The 20,649-nt window shown below is 42.1% G+C and overlaps 2 protein-coding genes across 2 annotated transcripts in view; one reads left to right on the plus strand and one right to left on the minus strand.

Annotated features, from left to right (window-relative positions):
- The window catches only part of LOC120415165 (protein tipE), a 71,345-nt gene extending 61,662 nt beyond the window's left edge, over window positions 1–9,683 (plus strand). Inside the window, exons 4-5 of the mRNA XM_039576608.2 lie at window positions 7,636–7,711; window positions 7,804–9,683. Coding sequence (XP_039432542.1) covers window positions 7,636–7,705 — 70 coding nt within the window. The 3' untranslated portion in view covers window positions 7,706–7,711; window positions 7,804–9,683. The remainder of the gene's footprint in view (window positions 1–7,635; window positions 7,712–7,803) is intronic.
- Window positions 9,684–12,195: 2,512 nt separating this feature from the next.
- LOC120413983 (uncharacterized) lies at window positions 12,196–16,725 on the minus strand. The gene is made up of 5 exons (XM_039574993.1): window positions 16,533–16,725; window positions 16,331–16,489; window positions 15,882–16,280; window positions 15,283–15,464; window positions 12,196–15,195 (listed from the first exon to the last, which is right to left on the minus strand). Exons 1-5 carry the CDS (start codon window positions 16,723–16,725, stop codon window positions 12,196–12,198), a joined length of 3,933 nt encoding a protein of 1,310 aa, XP_039430927.1.
- Window positions 16,726–20,649: the final 3,924 nt, after the last annotated feature.

Raw genomic sequence — 20,649 nt, forward strand, 5'->3', positions numbered from 1 at the left:
GTGTAGGGGAATCGTTGGGAAAGGATTGTTGTATTATATAGTAAATGACCTTGTGACATTATTTCACCACTACGGGTTAATTCACTCAAGGTGTGTCAACCCCTCGGTGGCCGAGTGGCTAGAGCAACTGACTACCAATCCAAAGAGTTCGAATCCCACCTGATTCCATGCGTTTTTTGTTCACATTCAAAGTTCAGTTGTAGTCGAATAATTTCAAGGAGACCGGTCGGGAATCGAACCCGGAACCTTCCGCTTATGAGGCGGGAGCCGTAGCCATTAAGCCACGGGCCGGTCTCTAAATGATAATAATTTGTTTTAGAGTAAAAAAAAATAAAAATATACAAAAAAAATAATGAAAAATTGGCTGTGAAAAACATGACAAATTAGGTGCTAGAATAGGCCAAATACTACCAAAAACAAATATCAACTAAACAAGATAAATGCAAATATAAAAACTAAAAATGAAACAAAAACAACATAAAACATGAGAAGTAAAGTTTTTCGTAGAACAAAAGTTGCTCAAAATGACAAGGAAAAAATTAAAAAAATCGAAATAATTTGGGCAGCAAAGGGTTAACACTTAAAAAAAATCAAGTTCATCGATTTGATTTCTTTGAGATTGTGTATCTCAGAAACAAATTGCTCGATTTGAAAGTTTCAGAGAGAAAATTGTACAAAATTTTCTTGGCACTTCAAAAATATTTTTCAAGGGTACTTTAAATTCCAGAAGTATTATTTTAAAATAAAAAGAAACCAAAATAAATTGAAAATGCAGTCCTAAAATAAGCTTTAACCTGAAAACGGTACATTTTGTTAACAAAATTGCTTAAATAATTTTTGTCCACATTTTCGTTTTTTTTCTTCAAAAAAATCATATCTCCTAAACCAGATTTTGCACCATCACTAAAGCTCCGAAGATGTCTTTTTTAGTCCCCTAAAACATAAAAAATCGGATTTTTTGCTTTACCCAAGACACCAAATCGATCAGAAAATTCCTTGTCAAGATATAGAAATTCATTCATTTGCATATAATTTTAATATGACCAGCCCCCAGAATTGTATGGACATTTGTATAGAAAAACGAATGATGCAAAATTGCTTCTTTTGACATAGAGAATGCATGGTGAGTGGCAAAGTTTCATCCAAATCAATAAAATGAAAAGAAATCGTAGAGAACTACTCTTAATATTAAAAAAAGAAAACTTATGAAAACTTGTTTTGAGCAATTACTGCTACACTTCTTCACTAAAACCCCGTTTTACGCTCCACAAGTGAACGGCCCATCCCTCTTCCGATTTACGCCAAAACTCTCATTTGCGCAAAAATTCTCAAATTCACTCAAACTCCGAATTAACGCGTTTAAAGATTGACTGTTAGCGCCCTTTCGCAATCTAAACAAGCACCCCATGCGCCCCATTCGAGAAAACCCTCCCCTTTCAAAAATCCTGTGCACGGCCCTGTTCCGGTGGGATCTCAGCATCCGTTTGTTTTGTTTTATTTTTTTGTTTTGCTCCCTTTCCATGGCTCAATTCGAAAGGGCCAAAGTTCATTAGTGATTCCGGTGGTGGTGCGCGGTGGTGTGTGGATGGTGTAATATTCGCATCCATAAACACCAAATTGTTTGCAAGCACCCCACCAGAGGCAGCAGGAGTTTTCTTTTCGTGGAAAAACGGGAAAAGGGGCTCTGTGGAAAAGCGCCGTGCACGTCTGCTGGTTACTTTTCAATATGCTGACGGTGTCCAACGATGAACGACACTTTTGGAGAGCATCAAGAACGTATGCTTCCGAGAATTGCTCGGAAAAGTGTTGAATGTGAAAAAGGCCAGACCAACAGAAGGACGCACAAATTGCTAAAAGAAGATGTATCGCTTTTATATTGACACTACGAGCTGTTATACGGAATGTGACATTGTAGTATGATGTTACTTCTCGGGTTAAAAATTGAAGATTTTATTGGACAATGTACACCAAAAAACGTAAATTTACATCACTTCATGAGTAATTACACTTTTTACACATAAATTAAGGTAAAATTATATTAAAAAGAAGTAAAATTTGTATTTTTCACTGCAACAAGAATTCATTACTTTTCCCCCGACCCTTCCGATAATTATCCTGGCATCACTGCTGGGGCGCGCTGCAAAGAGTGGCAAATGTTTTCTCATCAATTTTACGATGAAGAGTTATGGAAAAGCGCGGGAAAAAAACCATTTACCCTCGCGTCCCGATTTGAGCCGCGGTCCTCCGGGTCGGGTGGTTGTCCGCCGGAAAGAAGCTGCCACCCGATAAGCAACCAGGAAGAAGCGACGGCTGGCTGGCTGGTGGCACGACCGACACAAGAAATATGATAACGGCACGTGGCAACGGGGACGACACGCGATCGGTCGTTTAAGGGGAGGATGGTGGTGGGGAGTTTTGAGGGGTGAATCGCCTAAAAAACATCCCCTCTCCCTTCGCGATAAGAAGGAATTTCAACGCAAAACGGGGGTGGGAGGAACGAGGGAAACATCTGCATTTGGGGCACGATTTCCAAGACGAACCTGGGGTAGGGAAAATTTAAGAGTCCCTAATGAAGATTAAATGATGGGAATTTATAACGTCGATTAAACCGGTAATGGCGACCGTATGACACATCTGCTTCTTTATCGAAAAACGATTCCGTATTGATTTCGGTTTTAATGTGGAAAATATTGCGAACATATTTCGCACATTTAAAATTCAAACGATTCATTTAGTTATTGTTCGATACAGCTGATTAAATTACACAACACACCCTGTACCAATTTTAATGGCATGGAATTTGAAATAAATGGAACATTAAGTAGATTTTATCGTAATCTCCTTTGTGCACTTAACACAGCTGACCTGGTTCCAGTGAATGTGACACTTTTATGCCGATGCACCTAATGGGACAACAATGCCAACAGCATTTACCAGTTAAATTCGTTTCCCCATCTGTTATCGGTGCCTGATAAATGGGACTCATTGGAACATTGTCCAGCTCTGGCGATATCTGGCGAATTAATGCTCCAATGCTATTGCAACAATGTCGCTTATCTCGTGTTGGTTGTGTATTCAAATGTAATAAACCAGAAACATGAAACGCATTTGCAGTTTTTTTTAATTCATTTGAAACAAAGGGAGTTTTCAACTCATGAAAAATAGTATATTCCCAAACACCAGAATTTATATTTTCACATTAAATCAATCCCGGATCAAATCCCGGTTGGTACCTTGAGAAATTTGGAATAAATTATTTGAATTTTAAATATGAATAAAAATGCAAAGGAATCAGGTGGGTCTCGAACTCACACCTTTTGGATTGGAGGTCTGGAACGCTAAGCAGAAGGCCGTCTTAGGAATAACACTCAAAGAGTGAATTAATCCGTAGGGACGAAACATGTCTTCTTCTCATATTAAATACGCAAAAAAAAGTTCTCCGAACTAGAGACCCTAAATAGGGAGACTGGTCTAAGCTGGCTAAATCGATCTGGCAACGTATGTTTTGAGCTTGGCAACACTGATAAGTTTTGCTGGGCGTAAAGGCAAATGCTCGTTTGGATACGTCAAACTCGTGTCTGTTTGGGTACGTCAAATTCACTTCGACCAGTCTCCCTATTAAGGATCTCTACTCCGAACGGGCTCAAAATTTTTCTGGGGGTTCCTTGGCCGAAATAATTAGGCCCGTATTTTTTGTTTGGCCATTAGGGTAACCTTTGCCATGTTAAGGTGGTTAAAAAAATTGCCATTTTCGTCGATTTTCACCAAAAAAAACAAATATTTAAAAAAATCATGACTCCGCGCCATTTCAATGGATTTTTGTCTAAGACGTAAATGAAAGGTTATTACGACGTCGTCGTGCTATCTTGTCGCACCCGCCATTTCGACGTTCCGAGAAAAACGCGTTTTAATGTTTGACTTTGAATAAACAAAAACGAGAGCACGCAATGTAAACAATAACAAACACGTTTTGATTGGCTGACCATTATGTGCATTGTCCCGAAGTTTGGTTAAAGTTGGTTGCTGGAGTCCCGAGTTATAATTACATATGTTTACGGTAGTCTAACTTGTACGTGCGTCAAACGCGTTCTGACCTGAAATCCCTTTGGCCAGTTGTCGCACTTACATCAATTTTCAGGGAGTGACAAGATAGCACGACAAGTTTGAAACTTCTTTCATACGAAGAGCGACAAAAATGCACGGAGTTTTTTCGGTTTTTATTGAATATCTCAGGATTGAAATCGAATTTTGGGGATCTGGGAAGGTCAAAAGGTGAGGCATTTTGAGCTGCACAAAATGGCGTTCTTAACTCAATTTGGCCCAAAATGCACGTACGACAAGTTAGCACGACGGCGACGATTAGATACACACTAAAAAATATGAATATTACGTTTAAAGGAATTCTCAATTTGATGTACAAAACAATAATGTAAATGAGATAATTTACATTCAATCTGACGCGAAATGCCAAAATTTCTATTGGGAATCTGAAGCACAACTTTTGACGTGATAATAAATTAATTTTGATCTAATTTTACATTGTAACTTTACATCAAACTTAATGTAATGTCACGCGTTTTATTTCTTACACGTCTGAAGGTGAACCGTCAAAAAAGCTGCTTCAGAAGCGGCTGGGTTTTATTTCTTACAATTTACACACGTCATATGTCTGAAAATATTTTGAACGGATTCCTCGGAAAATTTTAAACATCCCGTGAAACGATTTTTTTTTGTTTTGTGAAAATTGACGAAAGTGGGGATCACCCTAAAAGTTATTTTGTTAAACAAATATATATTTTCAAATTGTCAAGGTTTCATTTTGGAAGGTTTAACCCACAGCTCTTGACCCACTTGTACCGGACAGCTACTGAACGCTCTTTGGGGTTGTTTATTCCTTCGACACTTCGGTATCAGCGCTGGGAACGACGAAAGCGCCTACACGAACACAACACACTTTTGAATTAAATTCCAGCATCGCCTAAGGCCTCTCTCGAAAACTGCATCAAATTACGGCCCCCGCACAGTAACCGGCCATGGTGGCTCCCCATTTTGCAGCAAACTGCAGTGTAATTTCCAACAAAAGGCCGTCCGTCGGTTGAGGCCCCCGCGCCGTAGGCAATTTCAGTTTCAGCCAGACTGCAACTGCACAAAAACCAGGACAAGCGCCATCATCGCATCGACGTCGACGTCCTTGTTGTTGCTGTCTGTTCCGGGCTTCTCGCAACACGACGACGCCCCCCTCGAAGGCCATGCCACAGATATATTGAACGACGGCAGAAGACGACCGGGGGGGAGAGAAAGAGAGGGGACTTTTGTGCCACCGGATGGCAGCAGGCCTGCTCCAAGCTCCAAGCTGTGTTTGTGCATGGATTTTGATGAGCTGTATTGTTATCTACTGTCGTCCTGTTCGGGACGAGCCTTGTCAGGACCCAACCTGCTCCGACCTTCCACCGACCCTTTTCCTTTCTCTCTCTCTTTAGTCTATTCAATATGATGCAATTCATTCATGGCGATGGGGCGTAGTGGCTTGCTGAAACATTTATTGTATTTTGATGCTTCATTAATTTTTTGCATTTTGTTAGCCATGGTGTTCCAAAATGCATTCACGATTGACGTGAAATGTTCTACTAACTGTTAACATTTGAAATTGGCGCATACTATTTTGCAAATTTCAATACAACAGGTAACTACTATTCAATAAACCCTGGAGTGTTGAAATGTAGCCGTGGATATAGTATTGTTCTATATTTCAAGTTTTGTGAAAAGTTTACCAATTGTCTCGGAATTTGCAAAATAGTTCCGGCTGTTAAAATGACTATCCGCCCTTTTCTCTGGAGCAACACTCCAGAAGTGATATGGGAATGTGTAATACAACAATGGAAAAGGGCAACACTTTTCGTTAAAACTTACAAATTGGGTATGTAAATATGAATGCAGTTCTGTACCTAGAGAAGGGATTTTATGATCGATTTGGAGTCTTCGGCAAAGCTGTACTGCCCCTGATCGCATAAATGTCCCATATGCATTTTCATCGTTTTTGAGTTATTGATGCAGTTTGGTTCAAAATCGTGTGCTCTTTCAAAAGGGTGTTTTTCTCAGCTTGCTGTTTTTGCATATGGGACATTTATGCGAACATGGGCAGTGTAGGTTATGCTTAGAACATTACGGGAAAAGTTAGTACACGAAAAAAAAACATTTTTTATATAACTTTTTTAAAATTAATACGTATTTTATATTTTTTAAATATTTTATTTATTTTATGGGACCAAAAAGACATATTATGAGCCATAGTGCGTGATGGTGCAAAATCTGGTTTAGGAGATATACATTTTTTAAAAAGGAAAACGTGGTTTTTGGAAAATATCGAAAATGTGGACAAGAAAAAACAATTTCAAATCTTTTTGGAAAGCAAAATCGAATTTTCAATCGAAGCATTTTTTTTTAGATGAACCGGTTTCAAGTTACAGCTACTTCTAGATGTTTATTTTTGATTTTTTTCGATTTATGCATTTTAAAAAACTTCTTGAACGAAAAACATCCCCCATAATTTCAAAAAGCTGAGGAAATTTCCTACTATTTTCTTTCTGAAACTTTGAAAATCGGGCAATTCGTTTTTGAGATACAGCCTAGCAAAAATTTGAATCGATGAAAATGATGTTTTATAATTGTCACCTATTAGCCTGTTATTTTCTAGTGATGATATCTCGGAAACTATTGGTCCGATTTTCAATGTTAAAAATTGAAATTTTTGCGACATTTGCTAATCTATTTTAATAAAAATATTACAAAATTTTTATAGTTTGCTCTAGAGTGAAATTATGAAAATTATTTACTAGTAGACATTTTCAAAAGTAAAGCATGATTTTAAAATTATTTTTATTGAAATGATCAGAAAATTTTGCAAATGTTTTACTTTTCAACATTGAAAATCGGACCAATAGTCTCCGAGATATCGTCAGTTGAAAATTTGAATTCTTTGTGAGATTGTATTTCAAAAACGAACTGCAAGATTTTAAAGTTCCAGTGAGAAAATTGTAGGAAAATTCGTATTTTGGGAATTTAACACTTGATGAATACAAGAAAAAAAATGTTTTTTTCCGCATTTATTCTCTATTTATTCCGAGGAGTCTTAATCATAACCTAAAACTATGCCGAAGACACCAAATCGATCAGAAGATCTCTTTAAAGATACAGAATCTCATCCATTTACATATCCATTTCGTATACCCCTAAATTGCATGGAGGCTTTTATGGAAAAACTAATGATGTTATATTGCTTCTTTTGACATAGGGAATGCATAGATAAAGTTTCATCCAAATCAAAAAAAGAAATTTTAATTTGTTTTTTTACGAAATTGTAGAGAATTACTCTACAACTTTGTGCAAGACACCAAATCAATCGGAAATTTTGTTCTCAAGTCACAGAGTTTGAATTTAAGGTCGATTCGAAAGAAGTACACAAATGGGCGAAAGTGAGAAAATGAAAAAAAGTCTTTGATCAAACATATTTAATTATAATATCAAAATAAATCAATTCCTCTGACTTTTCTACAAAAAATAAAAATATTTTTCCAAGTTTCAATCAATCTTGAAATCCATTTTAATTTCAACTCTTTCTTCTCCTCTCATTCCCAGCGATTCGTCGATATCGACCCGGGTGGACATGCTGACGCCCGCGATCGAAGTGTACAAGCCACCCCTCTGACACAAGGTAAGTCGTAAATCGATAAATTCTGACTAACGCATGACCAAAGAACAAAAAGAAAAATTTCAAAATTTCTTGCTTCTCCCCTGTGACACAAGGACGACACCCTGGAGAGCAACCTCGGCAATCCGTCGACCAGTAGCGATCTATGACGAGGTGGCGGTTGCATTGCGCTGTTGCTGCTGCGGAAGCTGGCGAGGGTGGCAGCTTGCACGTAAGTCTGTTTTTTCTAACGACGACGCCAAGGCCAGTGTCCATCGCAGGACGATGAAGCTGGACGGCCACGACAACGATGACGGATGAGTCCCGTGGTGGCGTTACAGAACGATAAAGTCCCGGTTTAATGACTGGGATGGGACAGCTTTTTTCTGATGTCGACGACGAGACGAAAAAAAAAAAACCCGTGCAAACAACTGCACCATCTAGAAACCCTCCAATAGTGCACATACCAAACGGTGGTGCAAATCAAAACACGCCGGAAGCAGTCGTTAAAACCGGAAGAGCGTCGTCATCGTCGTGTTGTGCAAGGCTGAACTGATAGCAAAGAGAAAGCAACAGTCGCGAACAACAGCCATAAAACAAACTGAAGAAACTGTCTCTTTTGGGTGTCAAATTAAGCAGCAAATCGATCTAATAGGATTAAAACCAATTACGTAGAGAAGAATAGGAGGATACAAAAAAGTACTATTAAAAAATCAAGAAAATTCTATATACACCGACAGAGCGGGTTGAGCGCGGACGAAGAACATGGAGAAATAAATCCGTAGCAAATAATGGTAACACTAAGAAAAAGAAGAAGAAGAAAAAAACTGTAGCTTAAGTAGGATTAAACAAGGTAAACTTTTAGTGTGTAGCAAACGACGAGAGACAGAATCTGCGCTGACTACCAAATCTGTCACTAAATGGAATAACACAGCAAATGTATAAACCCCAGCGTTTTTTCTTTCTTTGCCTCGCTAAAAGATACAGGTAAAGAGGAAAAAAGTACCATTTTACACCAAAGCAAAAAAAAGAAGAGAAAAAAAGTGTGTGCATGTGTATCCTTAGGAAGGAGCAATCGAATTTTTCCAAAACGGTGTCCCCAAACGGACGTCAAAATTCAAGACAGCAATAATTACTCGAAATTCGAATCCCTCCCCGGACACGAGGGAACGGGGAGTGCCACCCTAGTGTAATTTGGAGTGCATGTTTTTGGCTTTCTCGGAATTTTAGGTTGGCTCGTTTCGTACCTTTTTTTTTTGTTTTGCCGAACGTGGAGTTCCAACTATTCTTAGTTTGAAAAAAATAAACGCGAGGACGATGCAATTAAAAGCCTTTAACTAGTAAAACTGCCAAAAACCATCAACAAAAACGCGAAACGAAACACTCTTTCTCTCTCTAATACCATCAAACACACACACACATAGGCACACCCCTCACCCATACCAACACACACACAAGCAGAGCGAACAAAAAAAAAACAACCCGTCAAACAATTTCCCACGTGTACGCGGCGCGGCAGGGCTAGGAATATCGGTAGCGGGCGGTGCCAAAGCAAGGTCACGTGTACAGCAGCAGGAATAGGAAAGGGAGTATGGTTTTTAGTGTTGTTATACCAATCAATACGTTTAATTTTGTTAGGTGTGCAGGGCTAGGAGTCATTCGTAGCGAGTTCTCAAAAGTTTAATTGTTACCTTTGTTACGGTCGTTAGCAATAGTTTATAGAATGGAATGGGGAGTGGGCGCCACCACCAGAAAACCGCAACGTTGAAGAGTTTTCTTTTCTTTTCTAAAACAATGCTGAATAATGCAAAACTTTGGACTTTGACAGAACAGAATAACTAGAAATGATTACAAATGGCAAAACTATTGACAAATATTCCAAATCTCTAGTATCAACGCCTTAACTTCCAAGCTCGAGAAAAATGGGACCTTTGTTTGGAAATTCCCTTTTTTCTCGTGCTTGGGAATCTAGGTGATAACGCATTTTTGGTACGTTTTCAAAATTATTCTCCACAAACATCTAAAAGTAACGTATTCAAAAACAGAGCTTTTGCAGGAAAAATTGAATTCTTAACCTTGAAGATTCTCAAACATTCTTTGACAATATATTAGGAGGATACTGATTGGATTTCTGACCCAGTTCAAACTTGTTGGAGTTATTGGTTTTATCATAACAATGGGATTATCCCGATTTCCTTCAAAGTCGGAACCACCAACACTATTTTGTTTCCCCCTTTTTGTGAATTTGGTTTTAAAAAACTCTACTTTCAAACTTTAATGTCTCTAGAAACACAAGTCTTTGAAATTTAATTAAGGCCTTATTAAAAAATATATATTTATTTAAAAAAAAGTTGGACGATTAATTGTTTTGTTAAAAAAAATTGTGTCACTCTATGGTTTTTTTCTCAATGTTTTCTTTTCAGTTCACGAGATATGGATTTTTAAAGATAATGGTTTTGTGGTTATCTAATAATGTTACAAATATGATTCTACGTCGATTTAAAAAACAAAGTACGGGAACAATCTAAAATGATTGAGCTCCCAGAAACTGTTTACATTGCGGATTAAGATAGATAGAATTTTAGTTCATTTTCTGACTAAAATATATTTGCACAAATTCGCATTCAAATCCTATTGAATTATTCTAAAAACCAAGCGCTTTCATGGATTTATTCTAAGAAAGAAAGCTCCATTGGAGCCGCTTGGTTTTCTAGAATTATTCCATAGCATTCAAGCAAAATTTTACCTTTTTTTGTCCGAGATGAACTAAAATTTAATTCTGTCTGTTGGATTGGCTTCAGCGTGCTCAATTCTAACAGACCATGAACAAATAAGCAGTTAACATTGAAAATAAAATAATAGATTGATTTATTTTGAATTCTGTTTTTTTTTTTACAAAAACATAATAAAATATTTGCAAACGTTTTAATTTAAGTAAAACAATTAAAGGACAACGCATCGTCGCCAAATACTTTTCATTGTTTTCATTAAAATTGTAGCTAAAAAATATTTGGGAAATCATTGATAAACTGTTAAAAATATATTACATCAATTAAAAATTATTTTGGCAATGGCAAATTTATTATCATTTATTAAACCGACTAACATATACTTGAAATAATATTTGTTTTTGCATAAAAATCGAAAGATTCTTTAAAAAAACGAATGAGTGGAATTTTTAAAGTTGTTATGAATTTTATCATTGTTTGGCCGCACAAGAGCAGTTTCATACCGATAAGTAAAATTAAATAAGTTTTCAAGTTAGGGATAAGTAGGTCTGTTTTGGTATTTTATTAAGTTGGAAATTCAATTATTTTAACTAGACAATTTAGAAAATAAAATGTAAAACCAACGTTGATAAATTTTGAATGAAATATTTGCAAAAAATACATTTCAGTTCACCAATGGAATGTTTTGTACTGATGCATGATAAACGATTCCTTAAAAAAACATTTTTCGCTGAAAGAGCTTCTTTTAACGTACACGGAAAAAAATCAGTTGCCAAAATCGTGAGCAAGAACTTGTGATTTTAGGAAATTCGAATAAAGTGTCAAATTTCATGATACCGATTGAAATTGTTACACTTTGTTCGTAGTCCCAATTTCATGAATGCTTGCATACAATTTTGTGACTGTTTTTTGTCCGTGTAAACTCCGTGTAAATTATATGTATGCTTCCTGAATATTCCTACGATTTTTTATGAGTTAAAAGATTCTTCAATTCTTTATTTGTAAAAATGTTAAGTTCTAATAAAACACTAATTGAGTTTCATAAAACGATTTCATTTGAATGAAATTTTAACACAAAAAATGTCCTCATATTTTTGAGGTATATATTCTTACTGAATGTCAAAGGGTTCTACCACAACCAGAGACGAAGATTGAGCTTTTTACGTCAAATGTTTCATGATAAATTTTGGTACTAATTATTCCATCGGTGAAATAATCATTTTTCGTCTTTGAATGTTTTTATTTTATTTTCGGGTGCAGATTTTTAACTGACCTACTTTAGGTCAATTACAAGCCAAGATTTCAACATTTGGATGAAAAAAGTGTTTTAAAATGCATTTTACACAAGTCCAATTGTTTTCCAATCATTAGTTTTCAAAATATTTATGTATTGAGGGATTGTTTTTTGCAAAAAAAAAGAATTGGTGTTGCAACAGGTGTGAACCCAGATCTGTTCGGACCCTTTTAAGCAAACTCGCTTTTGACGGAATTAGCTAAAAGCTATCAAGATTTATTAAAGTTTGAGTTCAAATGATTATGTTGGTGAACTTACATATTTAGTCCTTGATCTTGTGTAGGGTTCACTGTGTGGCACAGTTTATTTAATTGTGGGAAATGCAGTTGTGTTCTATGTTCTAAAGCCGCAATTCTTCGAATTAATCTTTGTGGGGGGTGGCTAAAGAAGCAAGTCGACCAGTACAGGTCGCTTTAATAGGCATCAATTTAACAATTTCTAAACCGCACTCTAGTCTCACTGAACGGGAATGACTTGCCGTGCTCCTAATTCTTGACAGTTTCTCCTTTCTTCGGTTGTGTCATCAGCGCTGACACGTTCTGGCCCGGGGGAGAGATCAACGAAAGATCTAGCTCACCGGGGGGCTTGCTCGTATGGTCATCTGCTTCAGCAACAATCCCCGACCCGTATTGCTGGTCACCTGGTCCAGCTGTACCTCCATTTCGTACCTCGAGCAATGCCAATCGAACCACCGGGCGTGTCAGCACTCCAGCCGATGTCTGAACTCTCGCGCTGCGAATCCTACCGTCTTTTCCAGGAAGCACTGCCACCACCCTTCCTCTGGTCCAGCTGTTACGGATTCCTTCGTTCACGACCATGACCAAGTCTCCAACGGATATCGGTCTCGACTCAGCAAACCACTTTCGACGTTGGTTGATAGCCGGGAGATATTCCTTGATCCATCTCGCCCAGTAGTGGTCCAGCAGGAACTGAAGATGATTCCAGTTTGACCTCAATGACGATTGTAAATCTGTGGTTGGTTGAGTTGGTTGCGAAACGCCGGTCGAGCTGAGCATCAAAAAGTGGTTGGGGGTTAAGGCCTCTTCGTCAACAGCTTGAAGCGGAACGTGTGTCAACGGCCTGGAATTGACGATGGCCATCGCCTCCGCTAGAAACGTCTCGAATGTTTCGCCATCTGGGTTCCTGCAAGTAGAAATAGTGGACAAAGCCGTCTTTACCGAACGCACCATGCGTTCCCACACGCCACCCATATGGGGCGCTGCTGGGGGGTTGAAGTGCCACTTCGTTTTGGTGTTCGTAAATGTTGTCGCAAGTTCTTGATCGATCGCTGCAATTTCCGCCTTCAGTTCATTGCTCAGTCCTTGAAAGTTAGTTCCGCAATCGCTGTATATTTCTTGAGGGGAACCCCGTAGGGCGATGAACCGTCGGAAACCCAGCTTGCACGACTCGGCGGACAAAGTGTACACTATTTCCAGGTGAATGGCTCGCACAGTCAGACAAGTAAATAGCATGACCCATCGCTTCACCAAACTACGGCCGTGTCGAATTAGGAAGGGTCCGCAAAGATCGACGCCAGCAAATGTGAAAGGGCGGACGTGAGAGGTTAGTCGAGCCACTGGTAGAGGAGCCATGCGAGGTGCCGATGGGGATGCCTTGTACACTTTGCACCACTGACACTTTCTTGCCGTCTTTTGAACCATGCTACGTAGATTTGAGATGCAGAATTTCTGCCGGACTTCATTGACAACGGTTTCCCCATTTCCGTGGCCGAATCGTTGGTGATATCGTGTCAGTAACAGCTCCGTGACGTGATGTGATTTTGGCAGGATGATCGGGTATTTCGCATCGTAGGGTACCGAAGCAGCTCCAACGCGTCCATCCATTCTCAACAGGCCGAACTCATCGATGAAAGGTGTCAGCTTCCAGATTTGACTGCTTTTCTCCACTTGCAAGTTCGGATCGTCGCGCTCCAGGGTGACGACTTCGTCGGGATATACTTCCAACTGGACCGCTTTCAGGACAACTAATTCAGCTTGTTGAAGTTCTTCTCGGGAAACGATACCGCGGTTCTCCACCACACATTTCGTTCTGCACCTTTTCACGAATCGTAAAACGTACGCCATCGCCTTGAGCAGTTTCCGCCAGTCGGAGAACCTTTCGTACTTGATCATTGGTCCCAACGACACCCGATGATGCAGGAAGCTGGCGCGTTGTTCTTCTTGGGTGTTAGGAGGAGGAAGCGGTGCGCATGGCCAATCCGCCTCTGCTTCATACAGGAATGCTGGGCCGCGGAACCACCTGCCGTTGCTGCTGAGGTTCGGTCCAGTTCCCCATTTTGTCGCGTCATCTGCTACATTCATGCGAGAAGGAACCCATCGCCATTCACTTATCTCGCTGTCGTTGAGAATCTCGCTAACCCGAAACGCGACGAAACGCGAGTATCTTCGTTGGTCTGATTGTATCCAGGAGAGCGCAGTAGACGAGTCAGTGTGAATGGTACGACTGCGAATGTTCAAGGAGTGGTGCTCCTCCACTGCTCTCATCAACCTTGTCCCAAGAACACCAGCTTGTATCTCCAGACGGGGTACTGTGAGGGCTTTCAGGGGTGCCACTTTGGTCTTTGCGGCCACCAGAATACAACGCACCTGGCCACGGTCAACGATCCGAAAATAGACGGTGGCGGCGCAGGCTGTCTCGCTGGCATCGACGAAGGTGTGCATTTCAAGTGTTTTCAAGCTTTTAGCAGAGTAGCCCGAAAAGTAGCACCTGGGGATCTTGACCTTGTCAAGATTACGAACCTCTTTGACCCACCGTTGCCATTTATCGAACAGTTCCGAGGAAATCTTTTCGTCCCAGCCGATTTTTTCTCTCCACATATCTTGTAGCAAGACTTTTCCATGGACAACAACATTTGCCACGAGGCCGTGGGGATCGAAAATGCTCATCACCAGTCGTAGCGCCTCTCGTTTGGTGGGGACGACTTGGCCGCTGATCAGAGGTAGGAGTGCGCCTTGGAACTTGCCCTTAAAGGTGAAAACGTCTTCTCTTGGCACCCAGATCATTCCCAACACTCTTTCGCTGCCGTTTACCTTGTCATCAAAAAAGTTTTTTGGCATCTGCGTACCGGGTTCCCCGACCCGTCGAAGAACCGCCTCTGAGTTTGAGAGCCAGTTTCGAAGTTCAAACCCAGCCTTGGCGTGTAGCGCTTTTACTTCTTGTGCGAGTTGAACGGTTTCATTCTCGGTGTGCAGGCTGTCCAGATAATCGTCCATATAGTGGCCGTCGGTGATGGCTTTTGCAGCTTCCGGATATTCCAGACTCCACTCCTCGGCGTTTAGATTTTTGACGTACTGCACTGAGCTTGGTGAGCACGTTGCTCCGAAAGTCGCCACGTCCATTACATACGTATCCATCGGCTTTGCGGGATCGTCACGGAAAAGGAATCTCTGAGCCGATCGATCTTGCGGACGGATCAAAACCTGGTGGAACATCTCTTTAATGTCCGCCGTTACGGCGAACTGGAACTGCCGAAAACGGAACAAGGCAGCAAAAAGAGGAATCAAAAGGTCCGGGCCTTTGAGAAGCATGGAGTTTAATGACACACCGCGTACTTTGGCGGCGGCGTCCCAAACCAAACGAACTTTTCCTGGCTTATTCGGGTTGAGGACCACTCCTAAGGGCAGATACCAGACTCGCCGAGGGTCTGCCGAACTTAGTTCATCCTCCGTTGCTTTGTGGGCATACCCTTTCGTCTGATAGTCGATGATCTGTTGCTTCACGTTCGCGTACAGTTCTGGTTTGGTGCTTAAACGTCGTTCCAAACATTTCAAACGTCGCTCAGCCATAGGGCGACTGTCCGGGAACTCGAAATTATCGAACCGCCACAACAAGCCTGTCTCGAACCTCCCCGACGGCGTACGCTTCGTTGTCTCCAGCATGATGTCTCGAGCGCGTCGGTCTTCTGATGACTCCAAGTTAGGTACAGCAGCCACGCCGACGTTTTCCAAGGAGAAGAAATCGTTAACTGCATCGTGTAAATCCTGGTCGGTTTGTTCCGCACAAATATGCAGAAGGCGGTGCGTTTGTGATTCGTGCCAGCCCTCCACGGAACCATAAATCGTCCACCCCAGCCTAGTCTTGGTGGCCACTGGTTCTTGTGGTTGTCCTTCTCGTCGTTTCAGGGTCGTCAGCAAGTGCGTGTTATCCAAACCGATCAGAACGCGTGGAAGTTCATTCTGGTAGCTTTTTACTGGCAGATTTTGGAGATGTGGGTACTTTTTGGCCATTCCTTTGAAGTCCAGTGATTGACGAGGAAGGTTGAGACTGGACACGGTTTGAGCGCCTTCCAGTTTGAACTTCTTTCCGCTGGCGTTTGAGATGTTCAGGTCAACCCGTTGCGAATCCGCTTCCGATCTCGTTATGTTGCTTGTCCACTGTAGACACAGCGGGTTGGTTTCGCCGGTGATCCCCAGTTGCCTCACCAAGTCTGCTTCAACGAGTGTCAAGCCCGAGCCATCGTCGAGAAACGCTAGAGCTTCAACAGATGTTTCCGGTCCGTGCAGCATAATCGGCAAAACGCGAAACAGCGTAGACCGTCCGCTCCGGTGAACTGCCAATGTTGCTGGGTTTGTTGAAAATTCCCCATTTTTAGCTGGTAACTGTGGATTTCCAGGATGTAGTAGCTTGTGATGGCGTCCTTCGCACCCCTCAAATCCGCAAACCGTTGCTTTGCATGGCCATTTGCCGTGTCCCGATAGGCACCGTCGACAAAGGTTCGTCTCTTGAATTTGCCGCCAGCGTTCGGCCAATTCGAGTCCACTAAACACGCGGCAGTCTTTCAGCCTGTGTCCCACTTTTTTACACATCAGGCAAGTCCTCGGATGGGCGACAGGGTTGTTCCCAGTCTCGGTGCCCTTTTCGGCGGATTGGTCGTAACCTTCATCTCGGCTGTGGGTATTGATGTAGGCTTTATCCTTGGGCTTCAACTTCTCGAACTTCAGACAAGTGCTTCCGTAGGGCACAACCTTGCTCGCTGCTACGACGATGGTGCTCATGTAGTCTCCAAACGTCCGTAAATCTACGGTCTTCAAATGTCGCTGATGGAGCGCCCAATCTAGCGCCACTCCTGCTGGCAACTTGGCTTCTAATTCGCTCAACAAAGTTGGATTGCAAAGATGGGATTCCAATCCGAGTGACATCAATTGAGCACACATGTTTTGAACAGCAAGTCCAAACCCGATCAGACTTTCCAAGCGTTCCGCCTTCGGAGCGGGGGTGGCACGTACTTTGTCCAAAAGGCAGTTCACGATCAGTTCAGGTCGACCATAGAGTGTGTACAATGTGGCCAAGAGTTGTGGTACGAGGGACGGGTGAAGAAGACAGCTGTGAACCATCTCCCTAGCCCGGCCTATCAGACAACGTTCCAGTCGCATCAAATTTTCTGCATCGGAGAATCCACACATCTGGGTCGAATTACAATAGCTGCTGTAGAATACGGGCCAGTCAAGGGGATCACCACTAAACTTAGGGAGTTCTTTCGGTACAACGTGTCGAGCAGCGAGTTGCTGACTGTTTGGTCCGTACACGAAACCTTGGGTCCCACTCGGCGGCACCTGCGTAACCACAGGTGTAGTAATCGATCCTTGGTGGCTGGACACGCTCGTAACATCGGGAATGGTGAAACCGCGGGTCAGCGAATGTACACCTCCCGACAGGGATGGGAATGTTACAGCTGGTGGTGTTGTAAGAAATGGTGAGCATCCGTTCGAAATCGGTGCGGATCCATGCGAGGTGGTCATGAAATCCAAGAGTGGTGCCGAAAAACGCAAAGACGTAGGAGGTGGAATTGATGCAGCCGCTGTGACAGCCGCGAACGGCGCAGGAGCAGGCGGGAGCTGGTGGCTCGACGATGCCGCCGCTGTGACAGCCGTGGATGGCGCAGAAGCAGGCGGGAATTGTTGGCTCGACGATGCAGCCGCTGTGACAGCCGCGAACGGCGCAGGAGCAGGCGGAAGTTGGTGGCTCGACGATGCAGCCGCTGTGACAGCCGTGGACGGCGCAGGAGCAGGCGGGAGTTGTTGGCTTGACGATGCAGCCGCTGTGACAGCCGTGGACGGCGCAGGAGCAGGCGGAAGTTGGTGGCTTGACGATGCAGCCGCTGTGACAGCCGCGGACGGCGCAGGAGCAGGCGGAAGTTGGTGGCTTGACGATGCAGCCGCTGTGACAGCCGCGGATGGCACAGGAGCAGGCGGGAGTTGTTGGCTTGACGATGCCGCCGCTGTGACAGCCGTGAACGGCGCAGGAGCAGGCGGAAGTTGGTGGCTCGACGATGCAGCCGCTGTGACAGCCACAACCGGCGCAAGAGCAGGCGCCTTGGCAGCTGTGTTGACGTCCGTTAGTTTTTCTGTTGCAGAGTTGTTTGGTTTCTGCTGCTGAAAGCAATCAAGAAGTGCTAGGTACTCGTCCAAATGCTGCTGAATTTGTTGTTTCCTGGCCTCCAGGTTTTCTTGGGTAATTGTGGAGGGAGGCGTATCTGCTTCAAGCTTGGGTACCAGGGAAGTACTTGTTGGTGGAAACTCATAGGACGGAATACGGGGAACCGCTGTCACGTTGGTCAGCGCATCTGCAGTAGCCTCCGAAGTTGGTAGCTTAGGCACGGTGCCATTACTCGACGTGGATGTAACTGTATTGATTCCTCCCACGGCGCCCTCTTCTTGAGTCTGCTTCGCCAACCATTGGCCAACTGAGCTAGGAAGACTTCGATTACTTATGCCGGTGCGGCCGCTGCGCACGCTTTTGCCACCGCTGATACTGGCTTCTTCTTCCAAGACAGCGTATTTTTTGTCGAGGAAGTCACTTTCTAGCCGTGCCTTCTCTTGAAGCACCTGGAACTCCCTTTCCCTCTCCTCTTGGTTCGCTTTGTCCTGCAATCGTTTGTTCATCTCATGCCTTTCCTTCAGCAGGCGTTCCTGTATCTCCTTCTCTTCTTCTAGACGACGGAGTTGCAGTGCGGCTCGGGCCTTTGTTGAAGAGGTCGTAGTGCAAACAGAAATCGCCGATGTTGACTTGGTATCGTCCAGGTTGCAAAGAACGCATACGAAGTTTCGTCCGGTAACGCTCATGTCGACCTGCGCACAACTGAAGTGAATCCAGTGCTTGCACTCCTGGCACATGACCACATGGACGTCAGTGGCGATTACTTGGGGGCATAAAGAACAGCGTTGGCCAAATTGCGGGTCAATTATAGTGAGGATCTTGACCTCACTCTTCCTCGGTAGGTCAGACATCGCGATAAATATCTTTTAGTTGTGTTGCAACAGGTGTGAACCCAGATCTGTTCGGACCCTTTTAAGCAAACTCGCTTTTGACGGAATTAGCTAAAAGCTATCAAGATTTATTAAAGTTTGAGTTCAAATGATTATGTTGGTGAACTTACATATTTAGTCCTTGATCTTGTGTAGGGTTCACTGTGTGGCACAGTTTATTTAATTGTGGGAAATGCAGTTGTGTTCTATGTTCTAAAGCCGCAATTCTTCGAATTAATCTTTGTGGGGGGTGGCTAAAGAAGCAAGTCGACCAGTACAGGTCGCTTTAATAGGCATCAATTTAACAATTTCTAAACCGCACTCTAGTCTCACTGAACGGGAATGACTTGCCGTGCTCCTAATTCTTGACAGTTTCTCCTTTCTTCGGTTGTGTCATCAGCGCTGACACGTTCTGGCCCGGGGGAGAGATCAACGAAAGATCTAGCTCACCGGGGGGCTTGCTCGTATGGTCATCTGCTTCAGCAACAATTGGTATTTCATAAAAAATCTAAATTTTATGAAAGGAGTTTTAACATGCTAAATATGCGCAGGAAAATACATTTTAAATGGTTTTTTGTTGATTAAACTTCTATTTTCATTAAAATTTTGAAGTTTTTCGAAAAAAAAAAGTTTCTTTTCCCCTAATTTTTCGGACAGGCTTCGAAGTGGGGGCGACATAACCTTTGAAAAATATTTGCAACGGCCTTATAGGTGGATTAAATTTTTTAAAAATATTCGCTTTCAAAACTCTTTTAAAATTTTGCAAATCTGTTTTATCTGTGATATGTTTGCCACTTGTATTACATCACATTTTTACGGTATTGAGAGGTATTGATAAAATAAATCTCATCTGCTGACTGTAGGTTACCTGTTCTTAAGAGCTAGAAAAGAAAGTATGAATTTTATATTATCAAAGACTTTGTATGCAATTTTAGTATGTTTTGGGCAGAATACGTTTTTGTTAATATTTGTGTAATTAATTGAGTAAGTATGCAATATTATGATAGTTTTCATATTTTCGATCATAATGTTAAGGTAAGATGAAAAAATATAATTCAAAATAACGTGTGAAAAATTCAGCAATGTAAAAAACAGAGTCATAAGCTGACTCATACCTTTCCCAAAAAACAACTGCTAGTCGCAATAAAAAAGCCCTTTCATCAGAATTGTTTATGGTTCACTCCCGTACCCGTGCTCGGTTTAGTGCAAAAGAACGAGATTTTTAACAGGAGCACTCGCAGTGTAAAGTGGCGCGGAAATCCCCTCCAGGGAAATAAAAACAATTATTAAACAACACACACACACATCCAATCTGACACTGGCAAAAGCCACCGCCGTCGTGCTGGCAGAGCAGACTTTTCAGCTGCTGTGTGTCGGGTGATTTTTCGGTTATTACTTCAGGGACTGAGGTCTCACGCGAGGTTAGAGTCTGCTCTATGTACGAACATGCACATTGAAGGGTAATTCGAAAGTACTGGGGTGAGGCACCATGAGTCTCCATTGAAATGCTTAGTTTTTGATGAATTTATGGAGGTGCATGGTTCTTTTAGATTTGTTGAGCTTTTGCGTTGTTTTAAAATAAGAATTGGTTTTGAAATTTAATTTAATTTTAAAAGGCTCAAATTCTAAAGTGTTTCCTCCAAATCGACTGTCTACAGCAAATACCCACCAATC

This window comes from Culex pipiens, chromosome 3 (genome assembly GCF_016801865.2).
Source record: "Culex pipiens pallens isolate TS chromosome 3, TS_CPP_V2, whole genome shotgun sequence".
Taxonomy (NCBI): domain Eukaryota; kingdom Metazoa; phylum Arthropoda; class Insecta; order Diptera; family Culicidae; genus Culex; species Culex pipiens.

What these genes read in the sequence shown, in the direction of transcription:
- LOC120413983 (XM_039574993.1), bottom strand. Translation starts at nt 16,725, where the DNA reads ATGAGCACCATCGTCGTAGCAGCGAGCAAGGTTGTGCCCTACGGAAGC. An exon ending in CTACATCCTGGAAATCCACA is followed by an intron (nt 16,281 to 16,330) that starts GTTACCAGCTAA and finishes CAACATTGGCAG; the next exon opens with TTCACCGGAGCGGACGGTCT. An exon ending in TTTGGGACGCCGCCGCCAAA is followed by an intron (nt 15,196 to 15,282) that starts GTACGCGGTGTG and finishes CGTTTTCGGCAG; the next exon opens with TTCCAGTTCGCCGTAACGGC.